At 40.3% G+C, this 16,615-nt stretch overlaps 1 protein-coding gene across 1 annotated transcript in view; it reads left to right on the top strand.

Moving 5' to 3' along the window:
* Hao2 (hydroxyacid oxidase 2) overlaps positions 1 to 16,316 on the top strand; it is a 34,283-nt gene extending 17,967 nt beyond the window's left edge. Inside the window, exons 2-8 of the mRNA XM_010643537.3 lie at positions 4,594 to 4,732; positions 7,268 to 7,419; positions 8,305 to 8,588; positions 10,150 to 10,359; positions 14,285 to 14,443; positions 14,795 to 14,864; positions 15,810 to 16,316. Of these exons, the coding sequence (XP_010641839.1) occupies positions 4,602 to 4,732; positions 7,268 to 7,419; positions 8,305 to 8,588; positions 10,150 to 10,359; positions 14,285 to 14,443; positions 14,795 to 14,864; positions 15,810 to 15,865 (1,062 nt within the window). The 5' untranslated portion in view covers positions 4,594 to 4,601 and the 3' untranslated portion in view covers positions 15,866 to 16,316. The remainder of the gene's footprint in view (positions 1 to 4,593; positions 4,733 to 7,267; positions 7,420 to 8,304; positions 8,589 to 10,149; positions 10,360 to 14,284; positions 14,444 to 14,794; positions 14,865 to 15,809) is intronic.
* Positions 16,317 to 16,615: the final 299 nt, after the last annotated feature.

Below are 16,615 nucleotides of genomic sequence, written 5' to 3' on the forward strand. Positions count from 1 at the left end.
CAAGAGCAAGAAAAACCCAAAGCTCAAAGGAGAGATGAAATTATAAAGATTAGAGCAGAAATCAATGCAATGGAAACTAAGAAAACGATACAAAAAATAAATGAAATAAAGAGCTGTTTTGTTGAAAGAATAAATAAAATTGACAAACCCTTAGCTAATCTTATCAAAAAAAAGGAAAGAAAAGGCTCAGATCCATGCAATCAGGAATGAAAAAGGTGAAGTCACAACAGATCCAACAGAAATCCAGAGGATACTCAATACCGACTTTGAGAACCTGTACTCTAATAAATTGGAAGACACAGAAGAAATGGACAGATTTCTAGATACTTATGAATTATCAAAGTTGAACAAAGAAGATAAAAACATTTTAAACACCCCAATTACAGTCAGTGAAATTGAAAATGTAATTAAAAATTTACCAACAAAGAAAATCCCAGGTCCTGATGGATTCACTGCTGAATTATACAAGACATTTAGAGAAGAACTACTGCCATTACTCTTCAAACTTTTCAATGAAATTGAAAGGGAAGCTGTACTTCCAAATTCATTTCAGAAAGCAAGTATCACTTTGATTCCCAAACCAGGGAAAGACCCAACTAAAAAAGAGAACTACAGGCCAATCTCCTTAATGAATATAGATGCAAAGATCCTCAATAAGATACTAGCAAACAGAAAACAGAGGATCATCAAGAAGATCTGGACCAAGTCGGATTTATTCCAGGGATGCAAGGATGGTTCAACATATTTAAGTCAATAAATGTATTACATTATACTAACAAAGTCAATGACAAAAACCATATGATCCTCTCAATAGATGCAGAAAAAGCATTTGACAAAATTCAACACCCATTCATGATAAAAAATCCTGCAAAAAATTGGAATAGATTGTCTATATCTCAATTTAATAAAGGCTATCTATGGAAAACCAACATCCAAAATCATATAAATGGCCAAAAACTGAAAAGCTTCACGTTAAAAATCAGGAACAAGACAAGGATGCTCACTATCACCACTCCTCTTTGATATAGTTCTGCAAACATTAGCCACAGCAATTACACAAGAGAAAGAAATTAAAGCAATAAAGACAGGAAAGAAAGAAGTTAAACTGTCATTATTTGCTGACGATATGATACTCTACATTGAAGACCCAAAAAATTCCACCAAAAGACTTCTAGACTTAATTGACACTTTTAACAGAGTAGCTAGATACAAGGTCAACACCCCAAAATCAGTAGCCTTCTTGTACACAAATAACAGACTCACTGAGAGAAAAATAAGGGAAACAATTCCCTTCACAATAGCATCCAAAAAAATGAAGTATCTAGGAATCAATCTAACAAAAGCAAAAGTTCTCCACACTGAAAATTGTAGCACTCTGAAAAAAGAAATTGAAGAGGATATTTAAAAATGGAAAGATATCCCCTGCTCCTGGGTAGGAAGAATCAACATAGTGAAAATGACCATACTACCAAAACTGCTATACAGACTCAATGCAATGCCAATTGAAATTCCAACACTATATTTCACAGAACTAGAAAAAAGAATCCAAAAATTCATTTGGAACCATAAGAGACCTAGAATAGCAAAAGCCATCCTAGGCAACAGAACCATGGCAACTGTATAACAGTTCCCAATTTGAAACTACACTACAAAGCCACTGTGATAAAAACAGCATGGTACTGGCAAAGAAACAGGCCTGAGGATCCATGGAACAGATTGGAAGACACAAAAACAAATCCAGATGTACTCAGCTACCTCATCTTTGACAAAGGAGCTGACCATCCTCAGTGGAGCAATGATAGCCTCTTCAATAAATGGTGTTGGAAAAACTGGATTTCAACCTGCCACACATTAAAACTGGACCCTTATTTTTCACCATACACTAAATTAAAATCCAAGTGGATTAAAGATCTAAATACTAAAACAGAAACACTAAACTTGCTGGAAAGTAAGTTAGGCAGAACTCTGGATGACATTGGCATAGGAAAAGACTATGAACAAATCCTCAGTAGCACAGGAACTAGCAGAAAGAATCAACAACTGGGGTCTCATCTTATTAAAAAGCTTCTGTACCACAAAAGAAACCATGAGCAGAACTAAGAGACAACCTACAATGTGCAAAAAAATTTTTACCAGCTGCTCCTCAGACAAAGGACTCTTTTCTAGAATATATAAAGAACTCAAAACAACCAGACCCCCCAAATAAAAGACCTGATTCAAAAATAGGCATCTGAAATGAACAGACATTTCTCAGACAAAGAAGTAAAATGTACCACAAAAGAAACCATGAGCAGAACTAAGAGACAACCTACAATGTGCAAAAAAATTTTTACCAGCTGCTCCTCAGACAAAGGACTCTTTTCTAGAATATATAAAGAACTCAAAACAACCAGACCCCCCAAATAAAAGACCTGATTCAAAAATAGGCATCTGAAATGAACAGACATTTCTCAGACAAAGAAGTAAAAGCAGCAAGTAAATATATGAAAAAATGTGTCACATCACTGGTCATTCGAGAGATGCACATGAAAACAACAGTGAGATTCCACCTCACCCCACAAAGAATGGCTGCTATGAAGAAATCAAACAATAACAGATGTTGGCAGGGTTGTGGGGAGAAAGGAACCCTTCTCCATTGTTGGTGGGAGTGCAGACTGGTGCAACCACCATGGAAATCAATGTGGAGATACCTCAGAGAGCTGGGACTAGAGGTTCCATTTCACCCAGCCATCCCTCTGCTGGGTATCTTTCCAAGAGAACTAAAAGAATCATATCACAGTGATGTATGTGCACTCATGCTTATAGTGGCACAGTTTGTAGTAGTTAAACCTTGGAAACAGTCCATTTGCCCATCAATTGGAGACTGGATAAAGAAGATGTGCATTTTCTATAAAATGGAATATTACTCAGCCATAAAGAACGAGAAATTAGATTCACTCATAGGAAAATGGGTACATATTGAGGATGTACTCCTAAGTGAAATAAATAAGTCACAGATGTGTGAATACCGAATAGTTTCTCTGGTGTGAATAAACTGTAATAATAAATAAAATCCTAATGAGATGACTGACATTGTGAAATGGGAAGCAAGGGGCTAAAGGTGTAGGGAAGGTGTGATGGGTAGGGGAAGGGTAATAAGGGAACAGAAAAAAATGTGAGAAAATGAAAAGATGGAAATAAAGTGTTTGTAAATGGGGAGGGGAGGAGGGGGTGAATGGAGAGCAGGGACAAGGGGAAAAAATGAGAATCAAGACCTGTCATGGAAAGGTGCAAGATCCCAACAATGAGTGTAACTGTACTGTATCCCTAAAATGTACCAATAAACTCAATTAAACCTGAAAAAAATAAAGATAAACAAACAAACAAGAAATAAAAAAATAAAAATTTAGATTGTGGATGAGAGGAAACAACATCCAGCATACTCTTGGTCTCAAAATTAGCAATGATTACAAAAAGCTCGGTGTTGACATTTTGGCCTCCTAGAAACAGTAAGCAACATGTTCAGTGACCTGGTCAAGGAATAGTACAGACTCAGCTCCTTCCTACCACCCCATAGCCTCAGGCAATTCAGACATCTGGAGATTCCTGGTACTCCTGTTGGTGTCAGTTCAGCCCAATTTCCCACATAGTGACTTGAATTACACGTATGAGGGAAAGCTTCCAAGACATAAAGCTGATGAGGAAGTTAAGAAGAAGGACCTAGAAAGCCATGAGTGCCCTGTTACAGGCACTGGAGAATAAAGAAGTAAGACTCGTATTTTAGGAAGCAGGCAATTAGAGGGAGACAAGATGGAGAGCCGATGTGGCAACAAGAGATGAAAATGGAAACTTTTAAAATAATGTCTTAAGAGGTGGTAGGACCTCAACTGGATCTGAAGTCATATGTGTAGAATGGAGGAGGACAGACATGAGGAGTTTTCAGGGTCCAAATAATCGGGACTTGAGGATGGAGCTGGGGGAATGCTGTATAGGAGGTTAATTGTCTGCCATCCTGGGCGGTTACTCTGTTACAGCCACTTAGGTTTATAGGCTGATGTTCCTTTGCTCACCACTGACTAAAGCAAAGGAGGCCATTTATTCCGGTAAAAAGGGTTTATTCAAAGCTAGCGCTAAGGAGATGGAGGGGCCCACTTGCCTCAAATCAACATCTCACCATGCACAGGTGGGTAAAGGTCTTTTCCAGCAAGGAACAGAGAACGGGGGGAGCACAGGGAGATAAGGCAGATCTCCACACTCGCTTATCACCTTCCTGCATCTCCAGCTCATTCTCCCCGTTCTTGTGGAAGGGAAAGGAAAGGGCTCCAGCCTGTGGGCTGGCGTCTGCATATTTTGTCGCTTCATCTGTGCTAAGGAGAGGAGGGCACTGATTATGTGCTCAGGGAGAGAAACCTTGGAGAAGCTGCTCACCTCTAAAGAACAAAAACATCTGACTTTGCAATTTTCGTTTTGCACTGCCAGTTACAACTCCGATAAGTTAGAGTAGCGGAGCCATTCACAGCGCCAAAGAGCTTGGCACTGTGATTTGCCCTATTACCCTCTCCTCTACACTGCCTATGTTCTTACTGCATTTGATTTCGTTTGGTTTTTCTGAAGGTCCAGAAATGTCCTTGGTGTGTTTGACAGACTTTGAGACGCTCGCTCGACAGCGGCTGTCTAAGACAACTTGGGATTATATTGAAGGCGGTGCTGATGAAGGCATCACCCGGGATGACAACGTCGCAGCATTTAAAAGGTCTGCTCTTCGGAATCCTTTATATTGTTAAGCTAAAGTGTACTGCTTGAGAGCCCCTTAAATGATGCTTAGTAGTGTAGTCCTTCCTGTTTCCAAAGAATATAGAATACTCAAGATATAATAATTGGTCTTTTAACCAGGTACAGTGGTACTCACCTGTAATCCCAGCACTCTGGTGAGCAGAGGCAGGAGGATCACAAGTTTGAGCCCAAGCCAGATAACAATCTAGTGAGACTTGACTTCAAAATGTAAAGGAGGGAGTGTGGCCGGGGATGCTGGAACAAAGACCTTAGGTTCATTCTCTAGTACCAAAAAGAAGTGTCTTTCTGTTGTTCTGTTTTGCAGGGAGAAGAATAGGGGCTGGAGAGATGATAAGAGGGAGAATTTATAGGGAGGAAATTTATCTTATAACCAGCACAAATGAGTTATCTTCCTTCTGTAGTCCACAATTTTGCAACCCCTTTTGGGATAAGAGTCCAGGAAGATTTGTCACATTCTTACGTCCAGATGTCCTAAGTTTCTAACCTGTTGTCTTGAGGAAAAATGTAAGAAAAGAGGGAGGAATCAGTCTGAAGAAAATAATGATTCCAGGAGTCTTGGAGGGATAGAAGCTTGATTCAAAGGAGAAGATTTGGACATAACACATAGGAGAATAAACTATGGTTCACCCAACAATTGCTACAATCCAGGTCTGGCCCACCACCTACTTTAATGTAGATAACAAAACGGTTTTCCATTTGTAAATGCTCAGCGTAGAAAAGTAAAAGAAGAGATGTAAAAATTATAGTCATGTGTCACTTAATAATCATGTGTCTCGGAATATATCCTGAGAATTACATTGATAGAGAAGCTCATTATTGTATGAAAATGATAAATTCTACAAACTATAATGGCTCCATCTTTTAGTAGGAGATACAATCTTAGGGTCTCGCTGCATTTGGCATGCGACCACCAACCTTATGATGTTCCCTGTTCTAGACTCTCAGTCCAATATAGAAATAAAGGAAAGGACTCTGAGAAGTTGACAAGTGAAAGTGAGTTTTTATTGCAAAGAAGTGATACAGACCTCTCTAAAAAGAGGGCTCCAGACCTGAAAAGCCCCCATTGTAGGGACTGTGGGTTGCTTCTATTGGGGTTTGTGTGTCTCCTTTCAGCTTCTCCCTCAGTCTTTGGAGGGGATGGCTTGCCATTAGTCTTTATGCTGTTATTAAGTTTGCACAATTAGCACAAGCCAGTCATCCTGTTGGGATCTGAGTCACTCAACTACAGGGGCTGCATAGTTGTTGCAGTCACCAGCTAGCCTTGGAACATCTAACATTTTAGTTGATTTTCTTTTCCAAGCAACCTCATCCACTTCTTTTCTCTCCACTTCTTTATTCTCCCCAGGACCTGAGTCCCTGTGCAGTCCCTGCCTACTACAGACCTCTTTCCATACAGTCCACCATTATCCACATGTCTGTTCTTGCCTGAATTGTTCTATGACCATGTAGAAACATAAAATTGCCTTGTCCATAAAGTTTTACTGAAACACAGCCATGCTTAATTATTTACTATTGTCTGTGGCTGCTTTTATGCTACGTAAACAACTGAATAATTGTGACAAAGACTGTGTAACACAGAAAGCCTAGAATATTTGCTGTCTGCATCTTATTTAAAAAGTTTCATGACTCCTGTGATAGAAAAGTCAAGAGAAAACTGAAAAATAGAATTAAAAAGTCAACATTAGTCTCTGCTGTATTTTCATATTTGACTAGCAAAACACTGAGAGCTTTTAATGATTGGTTTCAGTTTGTCCTCATAAAACTTGTAGAAAATTTGTTTTCTTTATTCATATTTACTGATGAAGTAACAGAGGCTAATTTGCTCAAGTTTGAGTAATTAATATGCTCAGGAAAATTTCCTAAGTTAATGTACAAAAATAATGTTGGTAAAAAAACAAAAAATTTTGGACTCTGAGGTTGTCTTTATTTGTCTTAAGACTGTGTTTTACAAATGTATTTGTGAATTATCCTATCTTTTTTTGAACCAATACAGTATTTAAGTCAAAATCAAATGAATTAGCCTCCTGAAAAACAGTCATGCCCATTTTCTGGGATTTGTCCTCTTCAGTGGCCTTTTATTAAGGATTTGTTGCTGGCCAAGGAGGGAATGACCCTGGAACTTTTCCCTATGTTTTCTTTTCCTTTCTAGGCCCTTGTTATGATGAATCAATGAAGCTGTCTAAGGCCTGAGAGGTTACTCAGGGAGGCAGGGCACAAAGACACAGAAACCCAAAAAAGCAAAGCAGGGACTGGTGTGGGCCATGGTACCCTAGCAGCTCGGAAAGGGCTGGGTTAATATGGGATACGATGTTGGAAATGAGCCTCCTGATGGACCTAAACCTTCCACTGAGGATCAGCCAACTGTGCCCAGCAAGATTTCAACAGGATCCAGCCTGGATGAGCTCTCTGCCAGGCACCTGGGCTCCAGCTTTGGGCAACATTGCCATGCTGGAGACTCCTCTCACCGACACCCTCCACTTGTTTTGTAGCACAGATTCCGCCTCCGTCCACGGTATCTGAGAGATGTGTCGGAGGTGGACACCAGGACCACAATCCAAGGGGAAGAGATCAGTGCCCCGATTTGCATCGCACCCTCTGGTTTCCACCGCATCGCCTGGCCCGATGGAGAAATGAGCACAGCCAGAGGTATGAACTGATCTCATCTTCGGGCTCCCTTCCCAGAAGGCTAGACGTGTGCAGGAAACCTCCCTCAGAGCTGTGGCAGGCCTTTTGCACATCATGTGTAGCATGAGAGTGACTTTACCTGCTTTTTAAAAAGCTGATTGAAATGAAGAAAATGGAAGTGAGAAATAACACATTTTAGAGCAGTTGCGGTATCAATGTTATCATTGCCGTCACCAACCCCTTGTCGTTAACAGGTGTTCACTATTTTGGGTGGATACCGGGGATTGAACTTGGGTCTTTGCCCTTGTGAGGCAGGTGTTCACTATTAACATGTGTTCGTGACACAATGTTCCACATCTATTCCCTTATTTGATCACCCAACAGAACACAGGTAGCATTATGCCTCTCATTTCACAGACACAGGAAATGAAACGTAATGTCACACCAAAGACGTGGTGAGACTAGCATCCTTCTAGTTGCTACCGAGCAAGTAGATACCAGGAACTACCACCATGTTCAAGCTTTTGCAGTGTAATTACATTCCCCATTCCCTGACCTGTTTCCCTTCTACTTCATTGAATTATAAGAAGCCCGCTTTCTTTTTCTGAAGACTCTAACCTACCCAATACTCTTCTGTAGATTAAAAGATATCTGTAGCAGGAACATTTTTTTATGGGGCCTGGGAGTCATAAGACAGTTTACACGCAGAGGAGTGCCTAGACAGCTTTAAGCCTTTCAGTCAAATCAAACTATCTCCTGGATTTTCTCTGAGGGAAGCACAGCAAATCTAAATTTTATCTTTGCCTATACAGCAAGCGGGTCAGAGACAGCACAGACACCTTGGGTTTCTCACCCCCATCCAGAATGCCTCTGTCCTCCACATATGTCTTCTTCTCTGCTTTGCAGCTGCCCAAGCCGCTGGCACCTGCTACATCACCAGCACATATGCCAGCTGCACCCTGGAAGACATTGTAGCTGCTGCCCCAAGAGGCCTCCGATGGTTCCAGCTCTACGTGCAGACCAACTGGGAGCTAAATAAACAGCTGATCCAGAGGGCAGAATCCCTGGGTTTTCAAGCCTTGGTAATCACTGTGGATGTACCTGTGCCTGGCAAAAGGCGAAATGACATTCGAAACCAAGTGGATTTGAAGTTGAACTTGATGCTAAAGGACCTTCGATCACCAGAAGAGGTAATAATGATACCATATCCAACGGGTAGACACTTAGAAGCAAATGTCCTTCCTTTTTCCCCTCCTTCCTTCCCATGTTTCTTTCCAAAGGTTTGTTGTTGTTGTTGTTGTTGTTGCTGCTGCTGTTTTTGAGTCCCTATCCTGTGCCAGACACCTGGGATACAACAGTTTTTAAAAGGCAGATATGGTTCCCGCTTCCCAGAGCCTCCCAACAAGCAGAACATAATCCCAGACATTCTTAACCATGGATCTGCCCAACCTGTCACCGTGTGTAAACGGGAAAGCCCTGGAAAGAATTTTTGCAGCAGTAGGAAAGTAAAGATATCATCTAACATTTTCTCTTCTTAAAAGCATATTTTGAATATGATAACTTTGGATGGCACTATTGATAAACGGATGCCCTGAAGAGGATACTCACAGGCGAAGTGACTGGCCAGCCAGCCTAGCCAACTGAGTCCTACCTTGCTGCCTTGGACACTGAGGAGTCAACGTCACTGCACACTTAAAACTCATTCTCTTATTTATTTATTTTGGTACTAGAGATCAAACTCATGTCCTTGCACTTGCAAGGCAGGCGGCAGCACCACTGAGCTAAATCCCCAGCCTGAGAACTCATTCTGGAAGGAGCAAGGTGCTACAGAATGCCTGTTTGATGTCTTCGAATTAAGTGACTACAAATGACCTTCTTTTGTGAAAATCTCATTCTTGTAAAGGATAGAGTGTCCCAGAGAGAAAGAACACCAGGGTAAAATTGGAATTCCTTGGCTACATTAGACAGTCACAACAGCATTTTAGTCAACAGGCAGCTACAATACCCAGCCAAGAAACTCAGCAGTTTTCTTTAATCAGAATGGCCTTGAGGAATTCTAGATATTTATCCCAGTGTCCAGAAAAACACATGGAGATGAAAGGATATTTGATACACACGGTAACTCAATGGTAGGTATTGGGTAATAGCCGATTCAACATTCTTGAAGTACTGTTTTGGTCTCATTAATCCGTGTATATTTCAAAAACAATATCACACTGACTTCGAAGTACTTTTACGTATTCATCTCACATACTAAACTTTGAATTCTTTTGAAGTAGAGATTCTGTCACATCTGTCTTTGTGTCACCACGCCCTGGAATAACCATGGAGCAAGGACATGATTAATGCTTAATGCATAAGAAATTGAAGTAGAGCCAGGTGGGGGTGGTCCAAACCTGTCATCTCAGCACTGAGATAGGGAATCACAGTCTCAACTTAGTGAGACCCTATCTCAAAATAAAAAATAAAAAGGGCTGGGAATGTAGCTCAGTGGTAGAGTAACCCTGGATTTGATTCTAAGGAAAGACAAAGAAAGGGGTGGGGGGTGAGGGAGAGGAAAGAAGAGAAAAAGCAAACAAAGTATAAATTCCTTTATAAAACTGCTAGGGAAACAAGCTAAAAACACAGTTGGATTTTGTTGGTCCTCTTTCCAAGCTTATAAACGGCAGCCTTCCTATGTGTCTCACTCCTGGAACAAGTCAAGCAATCTTGTAGGAATTCAGGACTCAGGTGACTTTTTATTCCCCACAGAAGAATTTCATACCTGACATACAGCTGTCTTCCATAAACTCATCTTTCTGCTGGAATGATCTCTCCTGGTTCCAGAGCATAACTCAGTTGCCCATCATCCTGAAAGGGATTCTGACAAAAGAGGACGCCGAATTAGCCGTGAAACACAAAGTCCAAGGCATCATTGTCTCCAACCACGGTGGAAGGCAGTTAGATGAAGTTCCTGCTTCAGTAAGTAGGACGTCTTCAGAGGAGTGTGTTTGTGAGTGTCGTGTGTCTACATCAAAGTACTCTGTGCAGTCTGAGGCACATTCTACTCTTTCTTATCACGTGTGTCCCCTATGGGCGTTAAAGGCTGCTAATTATTAATAATAGCCTAGTAAATGTGAAGTTTTTAAATAAATTTTACATGCATCATCTCTAAGCCTTGTGACAGTGTTGCAAGAGAGGTTTTTACCTAGTTAACAAATGTGATGCCGGAGTTTAGAAATGTCACTTTCCCAAGTTCAAATAAAAAGCAAGTTGTTGAAGAAGGCTAGATAAGCTGTTCCAAAGGGGCACCGAGACCCCCACCTTCTGTAAGAAGTGTCAGATTGAAGCTTGTAAGTTCACATTGATCATACCTACATGTTTTCCCATCTGACATACCTCAGGAAGGAGCAGTACCTCTCTTAAACTAATAAATAATCTGGTTTTCATAATAAAACAAAAATGGGCCTAACGCACCCTTTACTAAACTCTAAGCCTACAATTCTCTTCTGTCACTCACATGCTTGTGTTCATTTTCACGGAGGTTAGTGGGGAGAAAACGAGGGGAAGGGAAGCTGGAAAAGAATTTTGAGATGGGGACTAGTTGCTGACTTATTCTCATGGAGGTATACGTGTTATCTCATTTCAAAAAGTTCTCTTGTTGCTTGACTAATTTTGAGAAAAGAGTGAGAATGTTTTTCTCCTGCATTTAGCCTTTTTATTATATAAAGCTATGAAATATACATAAATATACACAAAACACACATTTATATATACATATACAAAACCAAAACAATAGGTATCACCTCTATTTTCATCTCTATCATTAAAGTCAGTATTTTGACACTTTTTGTCATCGATTTCTTTCTTTTTTTGGAGACAGGGTCTCACTGTGTAATTGAGACTGACCTGGAACTCACTATGTAGCCCAGGCTGGTCTCGAACTCACAGTGATCCTCCTGCTTGATTTCTTAATGTAAATAGAACTATTTCAGTTTTTTAATTATTATACATAATATTTTGTGCTTCTTTTCATTTAAAGATATATTAGGAGCAACTTTTGTTTCAATATATATGCTCCATGTATTTTAACAGTGTATCCTTATGATGGACAATTTATATAACCAATCTCCTGTCTTTGAATTTTTATATTGCTTTTTTGATCTTTCACTATTATAAAAAAATACATCCATGAACTTCCTTAAAGCTATAATCTTTAGCATATTCTCCATTGCTTCTTTAAGATGAATTTCAGAAAGTAGGAAGGTATCAGCAGCCACTGCCACGTTTGATAGCATATGATTCTTAGAGGTTTCAGGTGCCAAACGTTCACTTCCTCCTCTGCACCCAGAGATTGCTAGCAGAGAATGGGTAAAAGAATGACAGGTCCATGTACAGGGCAAGGAGCACACTTTACTGTGTCTCTCCGATCAGGGCCACTTTGAAGGGCTGAGTCAGGCCTCCTACTTCCCACCCCACCTCTTGACCTGTGGCTTTAGAATAAAGTATATGTGCAGGGCACACGCTCACCTCTAACACCCAACTTCTGCAAAGATGCCCACAAGCCCTTCTCTCGCACACCCAGGAACTGGAAGAGTGCAAAAGAGCACAGCAGAACCTGGGTTGTCCCAAATGTACCTACCTATCGAATAGGAGCAGAGAAAGCAGGGAAAAGCCTGCCATCGATGAACAGTAAGCAGAATGGCAGATTGGCTTTGGAAAGAAAACTAATACAGACATGTTACAATAGGTTTCAGGCTGTCTTTAATTAAATTAGCTACTCCTGCCCCTTTAGAAGGACCAGCTAGCACAGGGACAAAGAAGCAGACTACATCTCCTCTTGTGCTTTCTCAGTGGAGAATGAGGCATGGCAAAGGCACAAGCCAGAGAGGATTTCTCCTGCCACGTTAGGTTGATCTACAGGCTGTTCTCAGCCTTTGGTGTAACCCAAAGCCATCCAGGGAGAGCTCTTTTGGAAGGTACCAAAACACTTTATAAGATAATTAATATTTTTATACACTATTGAAAAATTAAAAATTAACACCAAAGAAATATGTGATGAACCAAAGTGTTATTTTTAAAGACCGGATCTGACCCTATCCTTATAGGATCCTGTCTTACTAATCTCACTTGAATCTTTGCCATGGGTCACATAAAATTTTTGTTGGTTCAAATAAACTCTCACCTCCAGGTCAGAGTTTACCACTTGATTTTTTTAAAGAAACATTACATTCACTTGTCATTTATCTGATGGTTTCGATGACTTCTTAGATTCTCTACTTGTGATAAGTCCCTCACTCCTCTCAGGCTGGTGCCGTACAATGACTGCAACATGGTCAGTTGAAAATCTCATTTAAAAAATTAAAAAATTATTATTTATTTATTGTTTGTTTGTTTATTTTTCTGAGACAGGGTCTCATTATGTAGTTCAGTGTGGCCTTGAACTCAAGTAGCCCAGACTGTCTTTGGAATCATGGCAATGCTCCTGGCTCAGCCCCCTGAGTGCTGGCATTTCAGATATATATCCCCATACCCAGCTGAAAAATACTATTTACTATGAAATTCCATATCTATCACTGTCCACATTTTCTCCTGGCACCAGAGGATAGGGTAAGTCAGTTGTTATCCTCCAAAGGCTAATGAATATCCTCTTCTAACCTATTAAAAATGAACCCTAAAACCATACTGCATCTTGGGCTGAAATTCACTCCCTATTCTATTTCTGAAATTATTGTCAACTTCATTTTCTAGTTGGACTAAACAGTTTTGTATGAATACATTTATTTTTTTCATAACATCATAGAAACATTTCAAATACTGTTTGGACATGAATTTCTCCAGTTAGGACATGTAAGTCTGAAATGTATTCAATTCTCCCTTCCACTTATAAGTTAACCCACTAGATTCTTTCCTCCATGGTTCGTTGTCCTACTCAGTCTCAGCCCAAATAGGTCATTCCAGCAGAATTCTGATTAATTTTTTACAGAGCAGAAAGCACCTAGGGTACAATTTCAACTCTTCTTTTCTGGCATCCTTAGGAGAGGCACAGATAAGAACCCTGAAACAATTCAGAACAGCCTCTTCCAAGACTCCAGGCCCTGTGGTGGGGCAGACTACGATGTTCCTCCTTACACATTTGCAGGCCAGATCCAAATCTGGTCTGGTGGTGGTCTGGTGACCGCGGAGCTTCAAGGCGTGGTTAGACCTAGTAATGCAACTAAAGAGAAAATTACTTACAAAATTCCACAGAGAAGATGAGACAGAATGACCGCTTGTGCTTATTTTGGCTTTCAAAAACTTAAACTTTTAGCGTATAATTGCTGCTACTACTTGCATTTCTCAGATAAACCATTAAGAAGTTAGAAGCTTGTTAGTCAAACATGGTGACCTAAGGAATGATGTGTGCAGCACAGGCTGCGGTCCAGACACTCAGGCCATGGCTGATCACATTTGTTTTACCAAAAAGATTTAGTCCCTTAGCAATGGAGGGCATTTCTAACTATACCACCCTAGAAACAGATGCAGTGGAAGAAAATCAAGTCAACACATTCTTTAATGTTAAAGTAATCATTACAAAGGGAAAGTGTTCCTCTTAGATATGAAGGAGAGGCAACTAATTCTTCCAGCCTGAAGACATTTAAATAAGGGTCAGGGAGAAGGTAGACTTGAATTGAAGCAGAAAATAGCAGGAGGGGGTGTCCACAGAGTGCTCCAGGGCCTCAGGAATGTCACCGCAACCGCTGTTGAAAAGCCCCAAGAGCCTCAAGCATGAGAGGGGAAGGGATTGTGAAGAACGTGACCCCAGCTTGGACTTCCAGGTCCTGTCCTACTCTGAGAGGGTACCCACCCCATGCCCCTGAATGTCAAAACAGAAATCTTTGCAGTCATGTGTGGATCTTCTTTTCAGATCGATGCTTTGATGGAAGTGGTAACTGCTGTAAAAGGGAAAATTGAAGTGTACATGGATGGTGGGGTTCGAACTGGCAATGATGTGCTGAAAACTCTGGCCCTTGGGGCCAAGTGCATTTTTCTTGGAAGACCAATCCTATGGGGTCTGGCTTGCAAGGTGAGTGTGGCCAAGTAGGAACCAGTGGAAAGCTATAGAGCTTTTCATTCATTTTCATGCTTTTTTTAATCTTTCCCCTCTTGTTCAGACATTTTTTTCAGGGATTCTAAGGGTAATTATAACTCACCCAACTCTCCATGCTCCCTCTGAAGCACATCACAGACTTTCAGTAGCTCTTATTCCTACCTTTTTCTCTTTGCTTTCCTTTATTTGCAAAACTATTCAAATTTCAGATATTCCCCATCCTCCCTGCCACAGCTGTGACATCGTCTAATATTTGTATCTAACAAATGATCAGAATGTTCTTCAAGGCTCTTTTCATGCCCTACCCCCCTTCTGTCTTGAGAACAGGGTGAATGTGGCGTTGAGGAAGTTTTGAACATTTTAAAAACTGAGTTCCACACTTCCATGGTCCTTGCAGGTAAGTTTTTAAAAATATTCCTGATCTGGAGCTTAAAGTAGGAAGTTTGTAGAACTGGAATGGCAGCCCTCCCTGTAGCTAACCCAGTTGCCTAGCTTGGTAGCTATCCAGTAATGCTTCTCAGAAAGATCAAGACAAAGATCAAGCACTGCTCTCTTCCAGTAGAATCCCAGGGCTTTCTTCAAGCTCATTGTAGGTTCTGGGGAGACTCAGTCTGGCTCTGCATTCCCGTTTCTGCTAAATTAGTTCTATGAACAGACTGTCTACAGATTCAGTGCATGCTGTTTCTACCCACATAATCAATGCAGGCAAGAAGCTCAATCCTTTCCTATGTTTCTATAATCAGGAAAAATACCCTCTTATTAGTTATATTTTTGTGAGCAATACATTTTGCTAATGTTTGGAAACAAGAAGGTAAATACATCATAGATATGGAAATAACTTCAAGTTCAATATCAAACAGCCTATTATTAACTTCTTTCCATCTGCTCACCACCAGGGCCCTCTCATCTTGTACTCAAGCCTACAACCTCCCAGCCCCATACCCGCTTCTGGCTCCTCTTTCTTCTGTCTCTTTTCACTTTTTGTCTGAAGTGACTCTCTTCAATCACTGTATGCAATCTCAGCTAAGCATCACTTTGCATGTAAATTGCAATTTTCTACTAAAGAAGGGTCTCTTCCTTTGACAGAACTTTCCTTTAGATTGGTGTATGAGGTACTCCATTGCCTGCACTATCCATGAGCCTCCTCCTCCCCAGTAGAGTTAGGGTCAGGGATATCTATTGCATGTTAGAATTGATTTCTTTTAAATGCTAAAATCAGAATTGCACACTTTTGACATAACTGTGTTAAAACATGACATTGACTCAGGTTCATAAAATATTTACCATTTCCAGTGCAATCAGAAATGAGAAAAGTGAGCATATAACCATGTGGTTCTTTCAGGCTGCCGGTCAGTTGCTGAGATCAATTGGGATCTGATCCAGTTCTCCAGATTATAAGGAACTACTATGATTGTCCACTGGATAAGACAAACTCACAGCATAGTGTGTAGTGCTTTCCTGCCTGGGGCCAATCCTACGCAGTAGCTCAGACTCTGGACACTCAAACCCTCCGGTACTTGCAGACCTTAAATCCTTAATTTTCCTCAAATGCACCATACCTTTATTTACCTTACCACCTTTTATATGTTGTTCTTTTCTGTAAAATTCTCCTCTGAACTAAAAATACTGAAATGGCAGATAAGCTGAGATTGCAAAAGTTAGTATGTTATATTTTTTGTGTATCCTAAATAACTATGGGCTTTGTGTTCTGGACAGAAAAGCTATACATATATAAAATATCTGACAACAAAAACCATACTCCTATCTACAGATAATAGGGAATTCACCAGTTTATCCCACACAACAAAGAGCTGATCCAGGGAATGTTAATGTGGGAAACACCAAAAAAGAAAGCAAACCCATAGTGGTCTTTACGTAACCTAAACAGATGTATCCAGTATATACTAGCATATTTAGAAAAAGAAAATAAGGCATAGTGCTATTAGACAGCCTTGCTTATGACTAGAATGTACTCAGAACCCAGAAACTAGAGGGAGTGAACACCCAGACTCCCAAATCACTAATTCTTTCGATTCTTCTGATAATAAAAAGTCTTCAAAAGGTAGACTAGTAATGACTTAAATAGTAAGTAGATTCTATTTGTACATAAATGCACAAAACTACGGAATTTTGTGCCTTGAAAAAATA

The sequence above is a fragment of the Fukomys damarensis genome, unplaced genomic scaffold, assembly GCF_012274545.1.
Source record: "Fukomys damarensis isolate Sample0158 unplaced genomic scaffold, DMR_v1.0_HiC HiC_scaffold_33, whole genome shotgun sequence".
Taxonomy (NCBI): Eukaryota; Metazoa; Chordata; class Mammalia; order Rodentia; family Bathyergidae; genus Fukomys; species Fukomys damarensis.